Source organism: Sabethes cyaneus, chromosome 2 (assembly GCF_943734655.1).
Source record: "Sabethes cyaneus chromosome 2, idSabCyanKW18_F2, whole genome shotgun sequence".
In the NCBI taxonomy this organism is placed as follows: domain Eukaryota; kingdom Metazoa; phylum Arthropoda; class Insecta; order Diptera; family Culicidae; genus Sabethes; species Sabethes cyaneus.
In genome coordinates, this window is record NC_071354.1 from 143,361,507 (window position 1) to 143,384,727 (window position 23,221).

Here is a 23,221-nt window from a genome sequence, read left to right on the forward strand (position 1 = left end):
ATAATTTACCAGAAGAGTAGGAGAGGGGGTGAATGTAGGGAACGTACGGAGTTAGAAGAATTAACGTAAAAATAAATCTAATGAAACTAAATCATTTGTTTCAGTGTAACGGAAATTGCTTTGCATGTGTTGCGAGAATTTGTCATACGAACGGTAAGAGACAAGGAGAGCAATCTTGAATCGGTCAATATGAGACTCACGTATACTGGCACATGGCATGATAAAGCTTGCTCTAAAACCAGAGTCAGTTTTTGGACGAACGTAGACGTTTACGGACGTTGTTGTTCCGTGTTCCGGAGGGCTCGGTCGGAGGCAACCGAGGCAGACACTACAGCTGGTCTTAGTTTTTTTGAGTACCATCCGAAAAAAGTCCTTTTTTTAATGCATACGTAAGTGCCACGGTTACCGCATTCAGTTAGGTCTCCTTTTTTAGGGACTTTGGCCAATACGCACTGTATCCAGTTCATCGGAAAAGTTGTCGTTTCCCATATGTTGCTGTAAAAGCTGTTGCAACATCTTGACGGGTCATCTTTGAGCACCTCGGCTGAAATACAGTCTATCCCTGGCGCTCTATTGTATTTCATACTCTACTCTTGATGACCGCTTCAATTTCATCCAGTGATGGCGTCTCCGAGTTGACGCGAATAATTCGACGAGTTGTTAGCGTCATACGCTACTGGTTTTGTTGGTCTCTGATATTTGGAACTCGGGAGTCCACCGCTTAAGCTGTTCTGTATGGTCAGTTAGTGGGGGGCTCTGTAGCCGCAAGGTTACCGAGTCTGCTTTAACAAGCGAATGGTCATGGGTTCGAATCTTTGTAGAATCAGGCCATTCGATGTGAAAGTGACTTTAGCATGGGTTTATTCTCAGGCCCCTCATCGCCCTTCCTTCATGCTGAGTTCTATATTATCCCGATATGGCCTATTGACAGTGCAAAAATGAGACCCTTATAGTAAAAATGCACTGGTTTGCTACGCCAGGGATGACTATAATTGGGGACTGCGCGCTGTCATGTGGAACGAGGTGGGTAAAGTAGAGTAAAAGCATTGAAAGAAGGGTACCCAATTACACACAAGCACGCATAAAAAAAAATTCAATAAGCATATCGCTCAATCAATAGCGATTATAGCAAATATAAATGCCCCAGATAACACAAAATCGTAATAGAAAGTTCACATTAAATCGTTTTCATGTCAATTTCATATTGGAGTTGTATAATGATTAGAGTATGTCAAATCGAAGTGAACAATAAGTTGTTTTGCAGTCGTGCGTGTCTTCATATACAATTCATGACTATGAATTATAAAGCAGGATAGACAATTGCAATATTTGATCATATCTATGTCTTATATTCAGGAGTATTTAGTCGCGTGTTATAAAAACTGCGCAAAATAGAATTACAAATAGTTGTCAAAATTTTCGCACGTATATCGCCTCCACTTTGGTACATATATGTTCTTATATGGCGTGAAATATAACTTTTTCGTTCAGAAATGATTTCGTATACCTCAGTTGCAATCGAGATATACAAACCAAATGGTTTACTGGGGCAGTGCGGGTTATACAGCAAACACCCGGGCGATATCACAATAGATCAAACGTTACTGGTCGCAGTGATCAGTCCATACAGGAAAAAAAAGGTCAGTCAGTAGATGACCAACTTTGTCCTTTGTATTCATCCTTACACCACTAATGCGGCGAAAAAGATCGTACAACAAATGGATATCACCATTGGCGGTAGCGGTTTCTCCTTGTTCAGCTGGGGAGTTAGTCCAGGCTCTTTTGTTCCGCCTACAAGCCTCATTTAACAGCCCTCTCCAGTTACACCAGGTGGCACCTCCGCGGCTCGGGACTCAACTTGGTCGACAAAGGCTCTTTTCACCTCAACATTTTCCAATCGGGGGATATTGTATTGCAAATTGGGAGTAAAGCATTTATCTTAAGCTCATCTTGCGCCAAGTGATTTCTTGCAGTTATTTAGGCTCCAATTCGTCACAGCAATGAAAAAGTTATCGATCTTGGTACGTAAATCACGCTTGTTTTGATAACAGACCAACCACCGCTCTTTCACCGTGCATGGTATGGATGGGGTGTCTTCAGTAGGAGATGGCGGAAGGACGAGCCCGTTCAGGGTGGCAACTGGATACGAAAAACCAAATTCCCTAATTTTTCCATGTTTTTCCCGGTGTTAAATAAAATTTTAGGTTTCATATTGCGATATAATTTTAACTGAAAATGTGTTACAATCATTGACATTTGAATTGTTTATCAATCTACGAGGTATTGAGAAAAATTTCCTCACCTACTCTATTTCCCTAGGCGAATTCTTCAATCACTTTCTCTTATTCTGCCGACCAGCAAATTACACTCCTCCCGTGAGTTCCTCATCTGTTCTTTTTCCCGCGCAAGTTTATTCGCAAACTCAGACGCAAGCGGAGTTTTTTTGAGCGAATAAAGGCGCTATAACCTAGGTTTTAACCAAGGGCAAGTAAGGAAATGTTCATGTCCCATCCCCGAGGGTCCGGAGTATTATATAAACTTTACTAGCTAACTAGCCAACGAAAATTATATTACAAATAATCAGAAGCGGTTGGTACGAGACGTCCCCGTTTCTTCTTCCCCTGTTGATTTGGAAATGCATCTGTGTATGAATAATTTATTCACACAAGATTCATTTTATACGATCGTCTTTGCGGTAATACTTCACAGTTGGCCTGGCCGTTTTAACATTTATAATATATCTCAGCTATATTACAAATGTCAATACAGACAAGAAAATAATTTAAGATATTTCTATGAGTAGAAATAATTAAAATTATTTCCAGGAATCCTTTATTGTGGCTGTGTTGGTATTAATAAGAATAAGAATAAGAAACTCAGACGCAAGCGGAGTTTTAGTGCCCATTGCCGTGGTGCTTTTCCTGCCAGTCACGTGGAAATGTTCGTATGTTTAATTTTCGTTCTTCGAGCCATAAGCCATGCAAAAAAGCAGTTTAATTGAGCAATTTTTTAATTTCGCTTTACCACTGGTGGCTGTTCTACTTTCTGACCAACGCGGCTTATTTCACTTTGCATGGATTTTTCGCGATTTACACTTCCGGGTCCAAGATAGAGCCATAAATTCGTAACGTGGAAGGTAGGGTTGCTACACCCGCCTTTCGGTTACAACTTGTTACAACAGTACAACAGTTATGTACTGCCGTGAGTCAGTGGAATTTCTCCAACATTTTTCTCGAAAACCGAATTTTGCTGCGATGCCACTGGCATTCACTTCGATGTTCTGCGAATTGTGTCACATGCCGCAAAATGTCCGTCCTGAAACTTCAATGTCATTCGATTCGACTTGACTAACGCCGCGCAAAGTGAGTGCAAACTAAATTTGTTATATCACTTCACTTGCCTCGCAGAATAAGGCCCTTTGCAAAACACATAGCTAATTATCAATAACCCAATCTATCGTTTGTGTGCCGTACTTCTTTATCTATTTCTAATTGTTCTTGACTACTCAATCATTGGGTTGGAATGAATCGATCATTGGGTTGTTTGAAAAATTCCCTGATTTTGTTAAAAATTCCCTGATTATTCCAGGTAATTTCAAATTCCCTGATAATTCCAGGTTTTCCAGGTTTTTCCAGGTAGTTGCCACCCTGCCGTTAGAAGATAAAAACACTTTAAATGACCTTCAGCTGCCGGTATACACTTTTTACAGGGAATTTCTCTCAATAATCAGAATATATGAAATGACCTTAAATCAATTAATGCATATATTTTTAAAATAAAAATCAATACATGTAGATATTTTCCGTTTTATTTGAATAAAAAAACTATGATTCATCAATATGGTGCCCGTTTGTGCCGATTGTTGGAACGATGTGGTCTGGAAGTTCACACCCGCAATAAGTGTCGTTATTAATCGCCTTATGTAGCAACTTAAGCCATTGTTTATCAGCCGAGAGCAAATGTGGACTGCCAAAAATTACAAGTAACGCCTTGGCACGAGAAATAGCCACGTTTAGTCGCTTTGGACTAGCAACAAACCCTAGAGCGTGTTGTTGGTCGCTCAGCAATTGCGACTTTGAAGTTCGAACCGTTGAGATGAGGATAACCATTCGTTCCTGTCCCTGGAATTCTTCAACACTTCCGATCTTCGGCCGCTGAAGGTTGCTTTCATCTAAAATGCGGCGAATTGTTTTTACTTGTTGTTGGTAGGGTGTTATGACACCAATGTCTTCCGGTCGAACACCCTTTTTGTACAGTTTGAGAAGAAAATTAAAAACGCTTTTAGCTTCCGCCGGATTGAACCAAGAGGGACTTTCCGGAGTTTGTTTGTTCACACCATTGACGCCCCAGAACACAAATCCGTAATGAGGACGTTGAGTAGATTTGACTGGTAGAATGTCGTAGATTGTTTCAAGGAACTGTGCTTCGATGCTGCCTTCGGCAGCGATACATGATACAAGCGAAGATTCATAGAACAGTTCGCTATAGAGATCTAAGATACAGGGTACTGATCTGTAATTATACCGTAGTTTAGTCACCAGCCTAGGATTGAATCCGCCAGTGTCGGGAAATCGAATTTTGTCTGATTTATAAAGTGGAGTTTCCATTAAGCGAACTAATAAAGATGTATTGAAGCCACGATCTGCGGCATGAGGACTCATAACCACTGGACCAAGCTGCATTGGATCACCCGCTAAAACAACCGTGCCACAAGACTTATTAATGAATGTCATCGGAATCAGCGTTTCTGTCTCCAGGCACTGTCCTGCTTCATCTATGATAACGTGCGTGAAGTGATTCCTTGGGAAACGAATTTGCATCATTGTACCAAGAGTAACACATGTACCGATAGTTATCCGATGGCGTCCCAAGTGTTTCAGTTGTAGCTTGTGTTTTAGCCCAGATTCTGTAATGATAACTTCATCCTTAACCGTTCGCTCAGAAGCAATATCAACTGTTCCGCAATATGGTGCCAGATGTTCGGGAACCAACTCCTGCTCCACATAGTTTAGCCCAACAATCCGAATAAATTCACCTGGACGCAGCACTTTACTTTCTATTAATCGTTCGGTGATCAAATTGGCTGAGCTATTCGAAGGTGTTCCTACCATGATTCGGCTGTCGGCTGACAATTTTACGATTTGGTGGATTAATTCTATAATGGTCATTGTTTTACCTGTTCCTGGCGGACCAAATATAACATACGGCAGTGGTCGCGCTTCGGCTCGCAGGATATTTTTTATAGCATCTTTCTGAATTTCATTCAATAATGGATTAAACCACTCAAATTCGTTGTTGAATTCCGTGGTCGCTAAATTGCCTTTCTCATTGAGTTTCAAATCGATCCATGGTTCACGAATATTAGTTTTTGTGGGAAATAGATAGTCGGTTCCCAATGCACTTGTAACGCACATTATGGCATGATGTTGTTTCTGGAACGCACCTCTCGTGGGCTGGAAGATTAACTTGTAATCTTCTCCATTGTATTTTTCGTGGAAATGTTCGCTGAACTTTACCAGGACCTTGTGTTTCATTACTTTGTGGATGAATGCTCCGTTGCCTACCTCATTTTGGCTGATCCAGGGAGTTGTTGCAATTAATCTATCTCCCGGAATCAGTGATGGTCTCGCTTCGCCAACGTTCTCGATTCTCAAGGCCAGATAGCTATCTTCACGAGTGAAATGTGCGCGGTCCATATTGAATCTGGTAATGGAAATCTCGCACTGCACATCCTCCATCCACAGGAATGTTTTAAATAATGCGCGATAGGTATCGACGCACAGTGGCCGCTGTAGGCAACGTTGTGTTCTATCCAGTTCTTCGTCAATTTGATTTCGGTTCGAGGCAGGATTCAGAAGAATTTGCTTGAGGTCATCAGGAACGTGATAGCCACCTGAAAGAAAAAAATCAATTATACTATGCAATTAAAGTTTTGTTGCTGATATTGACCTATTTTAATATCGATAAAGTTGGCACGTTTACTAATTTTTTGACCAGGCGTTACTTCACCACCGCGTTTGTATATGTTCCATGCTGCAAGTCTATGTCCACCAGCAGCAGTGCGTGCAGCAGTGGTACCTTCATTGGCTTTTTGAACCTGAATACTATCGGCATCACCTACAATTATGGTGAAATACCTAGCAATTTTGAAGCCTGCGAAAGACCACATGAAAACTTCTTTGCTTACTCCATAATTGTTACCGGTGATTTCAAACAAGTACTTAGTCGTATCGCCCGGTTTAAGCGCAATAATATCAACCACTTTTGGGCTCAATAAGCGCATCTGGGAAGTTTGCTTGTTTGACATAAACGAAGAACGGTTGATACGATGAGGTCGGTCACTTTCGTTACTTATAAGAACATCAATCTTCTGGGTTTCATGAAGCTCCTTCAGCTTAACAACAATATCATCAGTAATTTTGATGCCTCGCTTGTCGAGAAAGAATTCATCGTCGAATTTGGATTTGGTTTCTTCTTTATTCGTTTCAGCAGGCCGAACCGCAGCAGCTTCGATCAGAATCTTTGTGCAACGGTAGTTTAGCGCAATATTTTCTACTGCTTCGAATACAACTTTATCACCTTGATTCGGTAATTGCCCTGATTCACAAATATCAGCAAGGTAGGTGTAAGTACCATCTTCAGTTCTAATTTCCCCTCCTTCATTATCAGCTTTCATCACGTATCCGGTTCCTTGAACTAGCCGGGAAGGTGTAATTCCACGCACTTCGAGAATGTTTCCACGGGTGTCGAAGTAGCTTTCATCGATTTGCACCATGCAGTCCAGAACAACGAAATCGCCAACCTCCGGAATGAATGTCATAGTTAAGTTATCCATGTCGATCGAGTGCGTTCCCTGGTCGATTTCAACAGTTAACAATCCTAGACGCTTTGCAGATACCGTTCCTTGTTCACTGCGCTGGTTGTAGTTGAAATATGTAGCATCTATTTCGTGCACTTCAACTTGCTATAAAAAATACAATTAATAATGCTACCTATATTATCTACTCAATATAGCAATTTGAATTACTTCTTCTTCCTGCGTTTGTAGTATATCCTTGTTATTTCCCCAAACCTCACCAAGTAGAGAATCAAGTTTGATTACTTTGGTCGGTTCGTCATCGGTCGCTCGGTAGCCCAGATATGAAACTCGGACGCCCGGTTCCAGCTGGTGTTGAAATGGGCATGTCTCCAATACTTTTTTGTCTACATACAAGTTGTCATCTATGATAATGTAGTTGGCTTCAATCTTGGTGATAGTTCCTATAAATACGAATAGTTATCTGATATCAATGATCGGCCATAAATATTGTTAGAATAAAAAATCTAAGAAAATCGACCGTACCAACTCTGGTTGCAATAATAAAATAAGCAGACCCATAAGACGCTATAGTATACCTACATATAGAAAGATAAGCGGAGATGGAGTAAAAAATGCGAACTATTCTTTTAAATCAATGTTTATTACAGTCATGGGTCGATACCAGCAGGACAACCGGCAATTAGCTTATGTCATCAACAAAATCGTCTCGTTTCGTTGGCCAGGTGGTAAGAATTATTGACCAAGATTTACTAAAGAACAATGGCTATAACGCCGCTTTTTGAAGCATATCGATGAGCACATTGAGAACCTATTCTTCTTACCACAACTGGTTGATGAAAAACCTAGCACATGAGGAAACTTAGTGAGATTTGCAACAAAACTGTAGACGTTATGCATTTAAAATCGTGAATCATTATCGTAAAATTTTTGTCCCTGAAAGACTATGAAATGATGGAAAAAACCAAGCAGTTGACTGGCTGTTCATCTGGGCTGGTACCGAATGACCGAATAACAATTAGCCGAATTTTGAAATACACAGCGTCTTATTCAGCAAGCAACTCCTATCCCTAGCTCTTCGTGGTACCAACCGGGATATGAGCAAATTTGGTGGAGATCGGGTAACCAATCCCTGTGGAAGCCAAGGTCGTATGTCGACAGAGAAGAAGGACTCTTTCGACCTTCTTTGGTCTTCCGACGAAACGTAGGATTGGTGTAGCAGGTTCTGCAAGCCGCCACCACGAAAAAACTAAAGTACGAAACGAAGAATAAGGAAATTCGGACTGGAACAATCGGAATAGAGTCACGCAACGAAAAAGGACTACGGATTGGAAACTCGGGACGTGAAACTGCCGATCTCTCAACTTCCAAGGGAGCACTCGAGTGCTCTCCGACGTATTGAAGAGCCACAAGTTCGATGTCGTAGCGCTGCAGGAGGTGTACTGGAAGGACTCAACAGTACATAGCTCAGAGAAGGACATACCAGAGCTGCGGCAACAAACTAGAGCTTTCATAGTGATGGGCGAGATGCGGATGGTTGGGTGATGGCTAATCAATCCTCGAATGTGCAGGTTGAGAATCAAAGACCGGTTCTTCAATTTAAGCATCAACGTGCACAGAACTCACCTCAGAAGCACCGATGACGACAAGAATGAATTCTACGCGAAGTGAATACGACCGTTGCTCAAAACATGATATCAAGATCGTCATCGGGGATTTCATTCCTCAGGTCGGCCGGGAGGGAAATGCAAACCGGTGATTGGAGGGTTCAGCGCACACCAGCTGACTGATGAAATGGGTTTAAGACTTAACGACTTTGCCGAAGTCGAAGAACATAGACATGGCCCTACGTACGGCCTTCTTCCGTACCTACGTACCGTACCTTCTTCCAGCGCGGCTGAAGCAGCCAGACGTCGCCGCAAACTACGCGCATTCCCTCGACGCTGCGCTGCCGGAAGAGGACGAGCTGGACACAGCCTCTCTCGAGAACTGCTGGAACACCATCAAAACAGCCATCAGCAGTGTAGCGAAGAGCTCCATCGGGCATGTGGCACGGAATCAACGGCACGATTGTTTTGACGATGATTGTAGGAGGGTGATGGATGAGTAGACCGCCGTATGGGCGGCCAAAATGCGCAGCGCCAAGCGTCGGAATGTGGAAAGACACAAACTAAAGAAGAAGCAGCGAAATGAATTCTTCCGGGAGAAAAAGCGCTGCCTGGAAGTGCAGGAATATGCAGAGTTGGTGTGGCTCCGTCGTTCTTAGGAAACGCGTTTTAGCAGCAATGGAACGGATCCCGCAAAGGCTTTGTGCTACAAGCCGAAATGTGTCGGGATAAGAATGGCAGTATTCTTACGGACGATCGTGAGATGACCGATAAGCGGAAGCAGCACTTTGACGAACACCTGAATGGCGTCCATGCGGAGAACCATGACGGCGGGGAAAGCGATTTTGACGGTGCAACAAACGGGGAAGAGGTGCCAGCCCCAACGGTAGGCAAAGTTAAGGAGGCCATCATGCAGATAAAGAACAAGTCAGCTGGGAAAAATGGTATCGGAGCGGAGCTCATTAAAATGGGACCAGAAAAGCTGGCCGTTTGTATGCACCGGCAAATTGTTAGAATTTGGGATACGGAACAACTACCGGAGGAGTGGTATTTGCCCGATCTATAAAAAATTGTCGCCCTTTGGACAACTGTGAATTGATCGACGGTGCACGCTATGTCTGAAGGGTGCGATTATGCAACTTTGATGTACATAAAATTTTCTTTCACAACGTGTTAGTACAGATCTTCACGATTCAGAATATGCTAATTTTAAAAAAATCCATCGGGAAAAAATTGAAAAAAGTCAATTTAGCTGTATATTTTAGCTGTAATCAACCGGGTACAGGTGTACGCACTAGTAATTCCACGAGTAAAAGTACTCCCATGTTGATCAAACTTTGTGGATTTGTTCTTTTTATGAAAATTTTATACCACTTAGGGTGGTACTAAAATCATCATCTGTGTCATAACACATTCTCTTAAATACTTAACTCTCGGATACTTTTTCATTTCAACGAATCTGACAATGAGAGATTTTCTTCGTGTCCCCTCTCTACCGCTTTTTACGGCGATACTAACGCATTTTAGCATATCAGCTTTGCACGAATCGGTTGCCGGAATCACTGGCTAACTAAATGTTTTGAAAATTTCTTTTCAATGCTTTAGTTTCGCCGTATAAAACGGAAGAGAGGAGACACGAAGAGAATCTCTCATTGTCAGATACGCCGAAATGAAAAACTACCCAAAAACTTTTGAATCGATCAACTGATTACAACAATTTTGATAGTAGTCGGAAGGTATATTAGTGAGTATCTAATAAAAACGATGCATTGTAACCTATATTAGTTTTTTCGAATAATATTGGTTTGCAACCCAAACCATCCAAACCATGACATGATTACAAAAACCTTGTACATGTTTCCATGCAATGACAACAATAAGATCCTAGCTTTTGTATTTTTTGAAAGCTTAAAAGGTTAAAGCGGTAGGGAAAAGTAATGAAAATTTTTTGGGAACGGAGGGGAAAGAGTGGAAAGTTTGGTTCGACCCATTCATTTTCCAGCTTTGGACAAAAGGTAGGAGTCACAACGATAACTTGTTATACGTAGCTACCAATTACCTCCCTCCCCCCTTACCTTTCCACTCTTTCCTAACCATTCCCAAAAAATAGTTTTGTAAAGAAGAAAGATAGTGCTTACAAATTATGTTGCGGCCATCTTTGATCTTAAACAAAACCGAGTGATGTGGCAAACTGTCGATTTCTTGTCATAATCTAAAATCCTATCTTTTTACAAAACCATGTCATTTGTTATTTGTTTATATAGCAAATCCATACACCTGTACCCGGTTGATTACAGCTAAAATATTCAAATTGACTTTTTTCAATTTTTTCCCGATGGATTTTTTTAAAATTAGCATATTCTGAATCGTGAAGACGTGTTCTAACACGTTGTGAAAGAAAATTTTATGTACATTAAAGTTGCATAATCGCACCCTTCAGACATAGCGTGCGGTGTTGAGTTTGAGTAGTCGACAAATTAGTCTAATTTGGCTCACTGGTAACGGCGAACAAAGATACCAGCCGTGAGATTCGGAGGCGTCTTATCGCGGAAGTCGTGCTTACTATGGACTGCATAAGCAATTGCGGTCAAGCAGTGTAAGTCCCCAAAGTGCACCCTGACAAAACGCTTATTAGACCGTTTGTTCTCTACCGACATGAAACATGGACAATGCTCGAGGAGGACTTGCGAGTTTTCGAACGACGAATGCTAAAAACGATCCATGAACTCGCACAGCTCTATGGCGAACCCAGTATCCAAAAGGTGGCTAAAGCTGGACGATGGGTAGGGCATGTTGCTAGAATCCCGAACAACTACCCTGCAAAGATAGTGTTTGTTTCAAATCCGATAGGAACAAGACGACCAGCGAGCAAGATGGTTAGACCAGGTGGAGTGCTCGGTGTCCGAGGAATTGGAGAGCGGTAGCCCACAACCGAGTCAATTGGAGAAACCTTGTTCAACAGGCTTTGTCTTAGAACGGCAAGCCACTTAAGTAGGTAATTTTAACTTTGAAGGATATCCGTCAGTTAAGTCCGAATGAGCGACAGTGAGTAAGGGCAGCATCTGGAGCATTTATGGACCAAAAGTAGTCTTTTGACCAGATGTTATAGAAGACCATAGACCAGAGTAGTAATTTTAATATATTGTCCACTCGGCCATTAGATCTATTATGCCATTTGTTATTTCGACAATTTGTAGGTAATTCGTTCATTTCGTTACGTAGTCCACGCTCCGGTGGCATCTGGGAGGCAGATGTAAACCAAGAGAATGCCTTAGTTCTGATTATAGAACGAAGTATGCCTCCACAACAATGGTCCTTAGAGAGGATTGCAGTTTTATATCCTACAATACACGAATGCACGAGGAGAATACACTCGGACGGTGACAGAGGTTTGCTTACTATCCCTGGACCAAGAGAGAAATGAATAAATATATATTTTACGCCGGGGTGGCAACACGATCACTAATGACCAATTAAATATTTTTTCAGTTAAGTTTCCTCATTAGAGAGAATCGGACGCTGGAAATTTGAATCTTCCATGCATTGTATTTAAATCGGAATGCCTGCGGAATTCATGGACCCAAAATGGACCTAAAGGAGCATGTTTCAATCGTACATCTTCTGGTTGGTTTGATGAACTACATGTTTTCGAAGATTGGTTCAATATGTTGTTTCTGACTTCTGTTCGACACTTTAGTCGACCAATAGCACTTATAGCAGATAATGTCATCTCACCTTAACCCTGCTGTTATCAAAAAGTGCCAAGAACAAATTAAGTTCATATGCTTACCTCCAAATGCAACGCATTAACCGCAACCATTAGATGTTGCCTTTTTCGGTCCTCTAAAACGCGAATGGCGGAAAATTTTGTCACGTTGGCATAATTCCCGTGAAGGCGCCAAGAAACCAACTATACCCAAGGACAAATTTTCCAGTCTATTGAATAAACTTCTACAGAGAATCGCAGATCGTCAAAAACAAATTTTGAAGTAGGTAGTCCGGTTTTCGTGCTTGTGGTATTCATCCGTTGGATAAAAATCAAGTTCTCAGTCGTCTACCCTCAATAAATGTTGACACAAGGCTCGTTGATGATTCACCTAAAGCATTCCTGGTTCAACAACGAGAAAATAAATCCGGCCATGAGAAAGAAAACAAACGAAAGAAGAAACTAAAGATTTTTCCTGGTGAAGGTGTTACTCCTGATGACATTACAGAGCATGTCCTAAAGAATCGCAACGTCGTCGGCAAAAGGCAGAGAAAATGCAATTCTAATTCGTAAATTCCTGTTATATTCACCTTAAACATATAATAAAATTAACTGGTTGATCATTTGTTATCAATTATTGGTAAAACAACAAATTTTATTGACTGAAAAGAATAATATAAGAGGCACGTCCAAAGTAGCCCCATCAGTTACATAAAGACGGTTATTTTGCTTGTTATTCTACGAAAAAACGAAAACAGCAATGTTATCTATACCTATAAAAAAGGATTTCTGTCTGTCTGTCTGTCCGTATGTTCCTTATAGAATCGAAAACTACTGAACCAATCGGCGTGAAAATTTGCATGTAGAGGTTTTTGGGCCCAGGAAAGGTTTTAGTGATGGTTAGAGACCCCTCCCCCCACTAAAAGGGGTGGCTCCCATACAAATGAAACACAAATATCTGCATAACTCGAGAATTAATCAAGCAAATAGAACAAAATTTGGCATGTGGGTGTTTTTGGTGACAAGAATTTATTCAATGGTAAATTGGGACCTCTCCCCTCTTTAGAAGGGGAATTATGACTCCTCTCCCCTTTAATTCGATTCGCCAAGCAGTACGGTTGCATTTTAAATTCACTCCCGGTCTGTCGTGTTTTAGTTTATTTGTTTTAATAACCGTCGCGAACGTTCACCGTGCTTAAGGTTTAAGTTTGGATAACACAGACTTGCGTAATAAATTTGAACCTATTTAATTTGATTGTGAAGTCAAGTGAAGTGAAGTGACAATGATCTGTGAAATTTGCCAATCAGATTCAACCACTGAAGAAGTTTTGTGGGTTTGCATTGGCTGTAATCGTGGCTTTCATGCAGCATGCGTAGGTGTTTCGGTTCAGCGCGGTTCGTTACGAAGAAGAGAAAAAAAAATTATAGATCCGCTGTCATATATCCTGCCTTGCTGCAACACTTGCCAAGCGTTAATCACTTTAAATTTTGATATCAAAGCGCTGGTAAATCAACAATCCCAGCTGTGCGAAAATATAAACACAAACACCGAGGTCGTTCATCGCACGAGTCAGCAAAATAATGAGCACATAATTCACGAAGCGATGGATCGTATTGAAGCGCTTCTCGGTGACGTGAAAAAAGAGCTGACGACGTATAGGAGTGCTGTTACTACTGGCCTAGTCAGTGGAATAAAAAACCACCTGACGTCATTGATCGATTTGGCAATGCAGACATCGAATAAAGATGTAGTATCTTCGATGCAATCGATGTCGTCAGGGATGTCGGAACTCAATGACGAAATTAAAAGACTTTCTACTGTGACGATTGATATGGCGGCTAACTCAACCATGCAGCACTACCCAACAATAGGACTGGAAATTCTCGATGAGTTGAAGATACTATCTACAAATTTTGCAGTGGCTCATAAAAGAAATGTACATTTGCCTACGCCGCCGGCTGAGGGCCCAAGTTTGTATGCTGAATTAAACGCGGGCGATGAAAATCAAAATATGGTTGACAATTCTGGATGGCGAGTTTTGGGCAACAAGAAGGTATGGAAAGCCTCGTGGCTTGAGTACGATCAAAAGGAATCACGTCGTCTAGAGCAGGAAAGAAGAGCTGAGCAAGCTAGAAGTAGAAGGAGGCGAAATCGAAGGAATCGTAACGTCGCTCACAATAATAACGTAAATAACAACCGTAGGCAAAACAATTACAACAACAACCGCAGAAATATCAACAATAACAACAATCACCGCGGAAATAGTAATAATAACAACGTGAACTTCAGATCCAACAGTTATTACTCCAATAATAACCGTAACACAAATCGTAATAATCGTAGGCAAAATAATTACAACAGCAACCGCAGTAATATCAACAATAACAACAACAATCACCTCGGAAATAGTAATAATAACAACGTGAACTTCAGATCCAACAGTTATTACTCCAATAACAACCGTAACACAAATCGTAATAATCGTAACAACAACAGCAACCGTAATTTCAACTATACTAGGACTCAGAATCAAAATACCTGGCTTCCACCTGATAGAGTACTTCTTGCAGCAGCAAAAGATCAGTTTTCTAGGCCACCAGCTAATTATCATCCATCAATACAGTTTCAAAGAGGTGAAATTTTAAACCCGTATCCGGTAAATGGTAATCTACAACGATCTCTTCCGGCCCACACTTCCAACCTGATGGCTCCAGGGCATCCTCCAGGTGGATCATGTGACGCGTGTTCATGTCGACACACGTGTTTTCGGAGCACTCGACGCACTCCCTAGAGGAAGGTTTTGTATCATCTAGTTTATCTGAATCAATAATAGTAGGCCCAAATCTAAACACATCTTGTTCTTCTCCCAATTTAAATACCAGTTATGAAATGTTAATATATTGTCAAAATTTTAACCGCATGAGAAGCGCGGCCAAAATCAACGAAATCCAAAACAAAATTTTAAGTTCCTCTTATACTGTGATTCTAGCTAATGAAACCAGTTGGGATGAGAGTGTAATCAGTGAAGAGGTCTTTGGCAATAATTACAACGTTTATAGAGACGATCGAGATTATCAAATGTCAGAAAAAAAATCAGGTGGTGGAGTCCTAATAGCCGTCTCTACAAAACTTAACTCTGAAATAATCACTACAAGAAAATTTAAGGATTTTGAACACGTTTGGGCAAAAGTGCTAGTAGCTGGCGAAACTCATATATTTGTTTCTGTATATTTTCCTCCAAACAATGCCCGTAAAGATATTTATGATAAGTTTTTCTCCATTGCCGAAGAAATTATAGCTTGTTTACCGCCTGTAGTGAAAGTGCATATGTTTGGTGATTTTAATCAACGTAATGCTGACTTTATTCCGGACATGGAAAATGAAAGCATTTTGCTACCAGTGGTTGGAGAAAACGAAACGCTACATTTCATATTTGACAAAATCGCAAGTTTAGGGCTTAATCAAATCAATCACGTCAAAAACAAACAAAACTGTTACCTAGACTTTCTGTTGACAAACACTAGCGAAGATTTCTGTGTATGCGAATCACTTGCGCCTCTATGGAGAAATGAAACATTCCACACGGCAATCGAATATTCTGTATTTCTACATGGTAATGAGAGGCCGTTTGATTGTGAGTATGAGGAATTTTTTGACTATCAAGTAGCTAATTATGGTAGCATTAGAGATAAATTAAACGTTATTGATTGGAAAAATATTTTACTGAACGTCGAAAACGTCGAAAGTGCCACCAAAACATTCTACAACCTATTGTTTAAAATAATTATGGAAGAAGTACCAGTTAAAAAACGCAGACGCCAAGTTTTCACCAAAGATCCAGTATGGTTCAACAGGCAAATTAAAAACTTAAAAAATCGTAAGCAAAAGGCACACAAAATTTTCAAAGATCACGAAACTGCAGATAATTTGGAAAATTATTTAAATATATGCAATCAGCTTAATCTGGCTATAAATACCGCATTTAAGGAGTACAATGTTAAGACGGAATATGAAATTAAATCTTGCCCAAAAAATTTCTACAATTATGTGAGGACTAAATTAAAATCAGATAATTTCCCATCAAAAATGTGCCTTGACAGTAATGAGTGTACTGATTCAGCAGGTATATGCAACTTATTCGCTAACTTTTTTCAAGAAGTTTACATAACGTACCCAGAGGCAGAACGTGATCTTGAATACTTTGATTACTTTCCTGAATTTCTTAATGACATCAGCGTTAATCAAATCAATATGAACGATATCTACGAGGGGGGCTCTGTAGCCGCAAGGTTACCGAGTCTGCTTTGACAAGCGAATGGTCATGGGTTCGAATCTTAGTAGAATCAGGCCATTCGATGTCAAAGTGACTTTAGCATGGGTTTATTCTCAGGCCCCTCATCGCCCTTCCTTCATGCTGAGTTTTCTATATTATCCCGATATGGCCTATTGACAGTGCAAAAATGAGACCCTTGTAGTAAAAATGCACTGGTTTGCTACGCCAGGGATGACTATAATTGGGGACTGTGCGCTGTCATGTGGAACGAGGTGGATAAAGTAGAGTAAAGCATTGAAAGAAGGGTACCCAATTACACACAAGCACGCATAAAAAAAAGAAATTCAATAAGCATATCGCTCACTCAATAGCGACTATAGCTAAAATAAATGCAGTGCGGGTTATACAACAAACACCCGGGCGATATCACAATAGATCTAACTTACTGGTCGCAGTGATGAGTCCATACAGGAAAAAAAAAAAAAAAAGAAAAAAAAACGATATCTCAAATGCATTAAATCATTTAGATATAGCGAAAGGATCGGGACCCGATGGAATTCCTCCAGTTTTTTTGAAAACTTTAGCTACAGAACTAACTGCTCCATTATATTGGCTTTTCAATATGTCATTGGAGTCCGGAGTTTTTCCACTAGTATGGAAAAAATCTTTTCTGGTGCCTATTTTCAAGACTGGTAAAAAAGCGGACATCCGCAACTATCGTGGTATAGCACTTATATCTTGCATCCCGAAACTTTTTGAGGCAATAGTAAATGTTAAAATGTTTGACCAAATTAAAAATAGAATAACACCTGCGCAGCATGGTTTTTATAAAGGCCGCTCGGCTACTACAAATCTACTCGAATTCATTAGTTATTCTCTAGATGCAATGGATAACGGTAACCACGTTGAAGCCTTGTACACTGATTTTAGTAAAGCATTTGATCGCGTTGACATACCTTTGCTTCTTTATAAATTGCAAAAGACGGGAATCCAACCCAAACTCCTCAAGTGGCTTGAATCATATTTGACCAACCGAGAACTAATTGTAAGGTTCAGAGGAAAACAATCAAACCCTATTAATGCCAAGTCAGGTGTCCCCCAAGGCTCTCATTTAGGACCTCTACTCTTTATTTTGTTTGTTAACGACTTATCCTTCATCCTTAAGAAGCTCAAAGTATTGATTTACGCCGATGACATGAAACTTTTTATAGAAATAAAAAATGCTGAAGATATGAAAACTTTTAAAAATGAGATATTGCTATTCCACACATGGTGTAACAAAAGTTTACTGCAACTAAATGTCCAAAAATGTAATCTAATCTCTTTTAGTAGAAAACGTAACCAACCTGATGTGTCAATTTCCTTAGGTGACCAGAATGTGAAAAAGTGCGATAGAGTTAGAGATTTAGGGGTTATCCTTGACTCAAAGCTTACGTTCATTGATCATTATAATACAATTATAAACAGAGCTAATAACATGTTGGGCTTTATTAAACGTTTTTGCTATAACTTTCAGGACCCATACACTATTAAAACATTATACGTTACATATGTTAGATCAATATTAGAATATTGCAGTATAGTATGGTCTCCATTTACAATCACACATGAACAAAGAATAGAGTCAGTACAAAAACAATTTTTATTATATGCACTGCGTAGGATAGGTTGGACTCAATTCCCGTTACCGTCTTATAAAGATAGATGCATGCTTATTGATATTCAAACATTAAAGGAACGGCGAGAATTTGCAATGGCATCTTTTATTAATAATATCGTCTTGCATAAAATCGATTCAACTGAAATCTTATCAAAATTAAACTTTTATGTGCCAACAAGACATTTGAGACAACGACAAATATTTGCAATTAACAATTATAGAACGAACTATGCAAAATTTGGACCTATTAATCAAATGATGGCAGTTTACAATATACATTGCAACAATATTGACTTCACAATGTCCAAAATAAAACTTAAGCAATACTTTGGTAGTTTACTCCGCAGTAATAATTCCTAACATTAATTTAATAAGCTAGATTGTAAGATAATATTAAGTGTTTCTCAAAATGGCCTACAATATTGATTGGCGACAATAAATAAATAAATAAATAAATAAATAAGAGGGGGAGCTTTCATACAAATGAAATACAAATTTCCTCACAACTCGAGAACTAATCAAGCAAATGGAACCAAATTTGACATGTGAAGGTTTTTGAGGGCAAGAATATTTTCTATAGTGAATTAGGACCCCTACCCACTTTGAGAGGGGGGCTCCTGTACCAAAGAAATACAAATTTCCTCATAACTCGAGAACTAATCAAGCAAATGGAACCAAATTTGGCATGTGGGTATTTTTGGAGACAAAAATTTTTTCTATGATGAATTGGGACCCCTCCCCGTTTTAGGAGGGGGGGATCCTATACAAATGAAATACAAATGTCCTCATATCTCGAGAACTAATCAAGCAAATGGAACAAAATTTGGCATCTGAAAGTTTTCAAGGGCAAAAATATTTTCTATGGTGAATTAGGACCCTTCCCCACTTTAAGAGGGGGGGCTCCTATACAAACGAAATACAAATTTCCTCATAACTCGAGAACTAATCAAGCAAATGGAACCAAATTTGGCATGTGAAGGTTTTTGGAGGCAAGAATTTTTTCTATGGTGAATTAGGACCCCTCCCCAATTTAGGAGGGGGTGCTTCTACACAAATGAAATACAAATTTCCTCATAACTCGAGAACTAATCAGCAAATGGAACCGAATTTGACATGTAAGTGGTTTTGGAGGCAAGATTTTTTTCTATGGTGAATTAAGACCCCTCTCCTCTTAGAAAGCGAGTTATGGCCCATCTCCCTTTTAAGAGGGTGGGCTTCCATACAAATGAAATGCAAATTTCCTCTTATCTCGAGAACTAATCAATCAAATGGAACCAAATTTGGCATGTGGGAGTTTTAGACGGCAGAAATTTTTTCTATGGTGAATTACGACCCCTTCCCCTTTTAAGAGGGGGGCTCCCATACAAATGAAATTCAAATTTCCTTATAACTTGAGCACTAATCAAGCAAATGGAACCCAATTTGGCATGTGGGAGATTGTGGAGTCTTGAATTTATTTTATGATAGTTAGAGACCTCTCACCCCTGTGGTAGGGGGATATGGACTCTCATACAAATAAAACAGAAATTTTTGCGAAACTCTAAAACTAATCGAACTCGAGAAATTCGAGACTCTTCCATAAAACATTAGTCAATAACAAGACCACAAAAACTATCTATAGTAACACTAGATCATTCAGGACGAGACGGTCGCGAGTGTTACCGGTGACCCGCCGTCGGAAGCGCCGCCCACGGGGGGGCTTGCAAAACTCGAGATTGTGACAAAGATCATCCGAGATTCATGATTTATGTACAACACAGATTAATTTGTGGCAATACAAAGTTTGTCGGGTCAGCTTGTATCCCTATAATATCCTATTGTTGAGACGAACACCGCAAAACCGGCAACCCTTGCAATCCAATGTAAGGGACGGAAGTAACACCAAACAGTAACACAGTGGACAGCGACAACTTCTATACACTGACACTACATTACCACTCAGTACAATTAGATAGATCACTAGTAACACGAGACAAGTGAAGACGTAACTAGAATTTTGTTAATAAAACTTAAACTTAAATTTGTTATCCTAGTTAAAATCGCGGCAACACACAAATTATACATATATCGAACTAAAATGTAAGTAACATACAAAATCCATGCAAATTAAATACTAAATCTATAAATAAATTTATAGCTTGAAGCTAACGTAAACATCAAAAACGCGTTTGCTTTCGGGAATCGATAATTGTGTGGCAACCGCCCCAACAATCTTCAAGATTTTAATCGGATACTACGTAATTCTCCAAAGTCTGATACGCGAAAAGTGAACAGATTCATCCAGAAAGATGACTAGCAGACCGAATGTCGAGACGCGCTCCATGCGGCGTGATGGTTCTAACCTCAATAGTCCGTCTCCTCGAAACTGCAATGCTTGTAGTAAACCAGATTCTGCAGGAGATATGGTTGAATGCGATACCTGTCTGTATTGGTACCACTTCCGTTGTGCTGGTGTGGACGAGTCTGTTTCGCAACGCGATTTTCATTGTAAATCGTGTATGTTGGCCAAGGGAGGCCCATCAACAAGTATCAGGTCTAAGCGATCGACGTCATCCAGTGCAAAAGCAGCACGCGTGCAGCTTGACCTGCAGCTTCTGGAGGAGCAGAAAGTATTAGCCGAGAAAACTCATCAAAAGCAGGTGGAGGATGAAAATCTTCTGCGAGAGAAGGAAGAAAAGCTCCGATTGGAGGCACTCCAAAAGGAAAGGGAACAAAAGGAAGCGGATCGTAGGAAAATGGAGGTTATTCAAAAGGAGTATTTGGATAAGAAAAGCCGAGTGATGCATGAGTTGCTACCGGATGACATCGACAGTAACAGCGAGAAAAGCCACCGAACTAGCAGAAGTGGCATTTCGAAGGTGAAAGATTGGTTAAGCACTGCTCAGACAATGGAAACGGTTTCCGGAAATATTATCCCAACTGTTGTCCCGTCAATGCAAGAAACATCAACTGCTAACCATATCTCAGCTTCAGCGTCCGATCGAGTGATACAAATTAAGCAACAATCTCTCAATGTACCTCCCTCAAACCCTGCGATTGTGTTCAGTAACGCTTTAGCCTTTCCCATGCAAAGCAGCACCATGGAAGTAGCAGTTCCACCGCCAGTGGTTACATACGCGCTTCCAACAGAATCGTCGCAGCACCTCGGTGAAAAACCCAAGCACGCTCTCAACGTCCACTCTCGCCAACATGAGGAATTCCCCAAGACAATCCCTGACTGCAGCCAACCGCTTGGTCGTTGGCCGATTCAGGCACAGACGACGACGACACAACAGCAGCTGCAGTTTGTGCATCCGGAGCAGGCGATTCGTCGACCAGGGCAATTCCTGCAAGTGCAGCCTACAACAACTGCATTCGGGTCAGCGAACAGAGAGCAACAGCAAGCAGCTCCGGAAAGGCTTCTGACACAAAGGCAGTTCGTCCGGTTTCCAATGGCCGGTGAATATTCAGCGAGAGAGCAGCAAATGTTGGGACCGGCAATACAGCATCAAATGCAGCCTGGCCCAATGTATTCTACACGATGCCCAGCAGTGTCAAAGCCTCCCCCGCCACCAGTACCACCGAAACCAAGAATCAACTACGGTCAGGTAATTCCGTGTCAGCAGCAGGTAGGTGGTGACTTGACTCTTGATCAGTACCACACACAATTAGTGCCGAACACAAATTTTGTGCCACACGTACAGACAAATAAAATGCATAACATTCAGTCACAAACACCTACTCAATATACACACTTATACCCGTCCTCTCTGCATAACACTCACGATATTCAGGAAAAGATCAACTATAACTATATGCCCGTTCCGTATGCCTCACAGTCGTCCACCGTTTCGAATATGATACCGATTACGTACAATAACCATATTGAAACAGATTTACGCAACAAAACCGTTCCGCAAGTTTCGAATAGCACTGTATTTTCTGCTGCTGCGCCTTTATATAGCTACCAGCCACCAATCGCATCTGCATCTTTTGCTGCTGGACCAAGCTCGTTCGGCACTCAGCCTATTCCAAGTGCAAACCACCAAACAGCTGTTACGGTTTCTTCATGTCAGGTGCCTATTGTTTCTTCGCTACCAGTATGGCAGCAATCCGGACCATCGGCTCAGCAATTGTCAGCTCGTCAAGTAATTGCGAAAGAACTGCCAACGTTCAGCGGTAATCCTTCAGATTGGCCACTTTTTATTACAAGCTATAGGAACTCGACAGAAATGTGTGGTTACACTGAAGCAGAAAATTCAATGAGGCTGCAACGCTGCCTACAAGGAAATGCGCGCGAGGCGGTTAAAAGCCTTCTGCTACATCCTTGCCTTTTGCAACAGGCGTTGCAAACTCTTCAGATTCTGTATGGCAGGCCGGAGCTGATAGCAAATTCGCTCTTGGAACAGGTGTATGCTACTCCCGCGTTTCTATTTGAAATGTTAGCGATACTAATGAGTAAATTTACCATGGTGAATAACGTAATGGTGAATAACTTTAATAATTTTGAAAGTTCGAATATACCGGAAAGGTCAAAAGAAGCCCCGTTTGACGGTACTGGATAATTATTATTAAAATATGAACTTGCATAGGACACGTAAAATTGCTTCAAGGCACAATACTGGTTTGCATTTTTTGGATACTTTTTCAGTGTAACTGTAAAGTATGAGGTATTGGCCATTTATTTCAGCTCTGTGTGGAATATAGTACATGAGCTGTTTCGTATTAGGGCACCGCCAGAGTTGAAGTGACCTGAGACCCGACGCAACTTCTCTTGCTGTAGCTATACGCGCAGCTCAACGAACGTACGAGGTACGACTGTGATTTAGCGGCATGAGAGCGAAGTCGCTTCGCGTCGTAGTCGTTTTTACTAGGGCCTTAGACTATGAAATATTACTCACCTGTTAGCTGAAAGCAATTTGTTGGCTCCTTCTTTTGGACAATTTCCAAACTTTTCTTCTCGGTTTCTTCTTCCTGCTTGTCATCTTCCAATTGTGCTTCTAATCGTTTTATTTGTTCTTCCTTTGTTTCTTTTGAACCTCCAATGGTGCTGACCAAATCAAATACTAGCTTTCCAACTAATCGAAACATTGCTCCAATTGTATATTTCGCCTTGGTATAGAAAACACTTTTAGGATAATCCTCACTATAGACAATGTTCTTTTCGCACTATTTGAA

At 40.7% G+C, this 23,221-nt stretch overlaps 1 protein-coding gene across 1 annotated transcript; it reads right to left on the reverse strand.

Moving 5' to 3' along the window:
* Positions 1–3,750: 3,750 nt before the first annotated feature.
* On the reverse strand, positions 3,751–23,134 carry LOC128734496 (probable RNA helicase armi). Its single transcript, XM_053828726.1, has 4 exons — positions 22,945–23,134; positions 7,028–7,260; positions 5,950–6,964; positions 3,751–5,893 (listed from the first exon to the last, which is right to left on the reverse strand). Exons 1-4 carry the CDS (start codon positions 23,132–23,134, stop codon positions 3,825–3,827), a joined length of 3,507 nt encoding a protein of 1,168 aa, XP_053684701.1. The 3' UTR covers positions 3,751–3,824.
* Between the last annotated feature and the right edge of the window lie 87 nt (positions 23,135–23,221).

Coding starts and splice junctions, on each gene's coding strand:
- LOC128734496 (XM_053828726.1), bottom strand. CDS start 23,134: ATGTTTCGATTAGTTGGAAAGCTAGTATTTGATTTGGTCAGCACCATT. Junction 7,261..22,944: donor AAATTGCTTTCAGCTAACAG/GTGAGTAATATT, acceptor TCGTATTTATAG/GAACTATCACCAAGATTGAA. Junction 6,965..7,027: donor TACAAACGCAGGAAGAAGAA/GTAATTCAAATT, acceptor TATTTTTTATAG/CAAGTTGAAGTGCACGAAAT.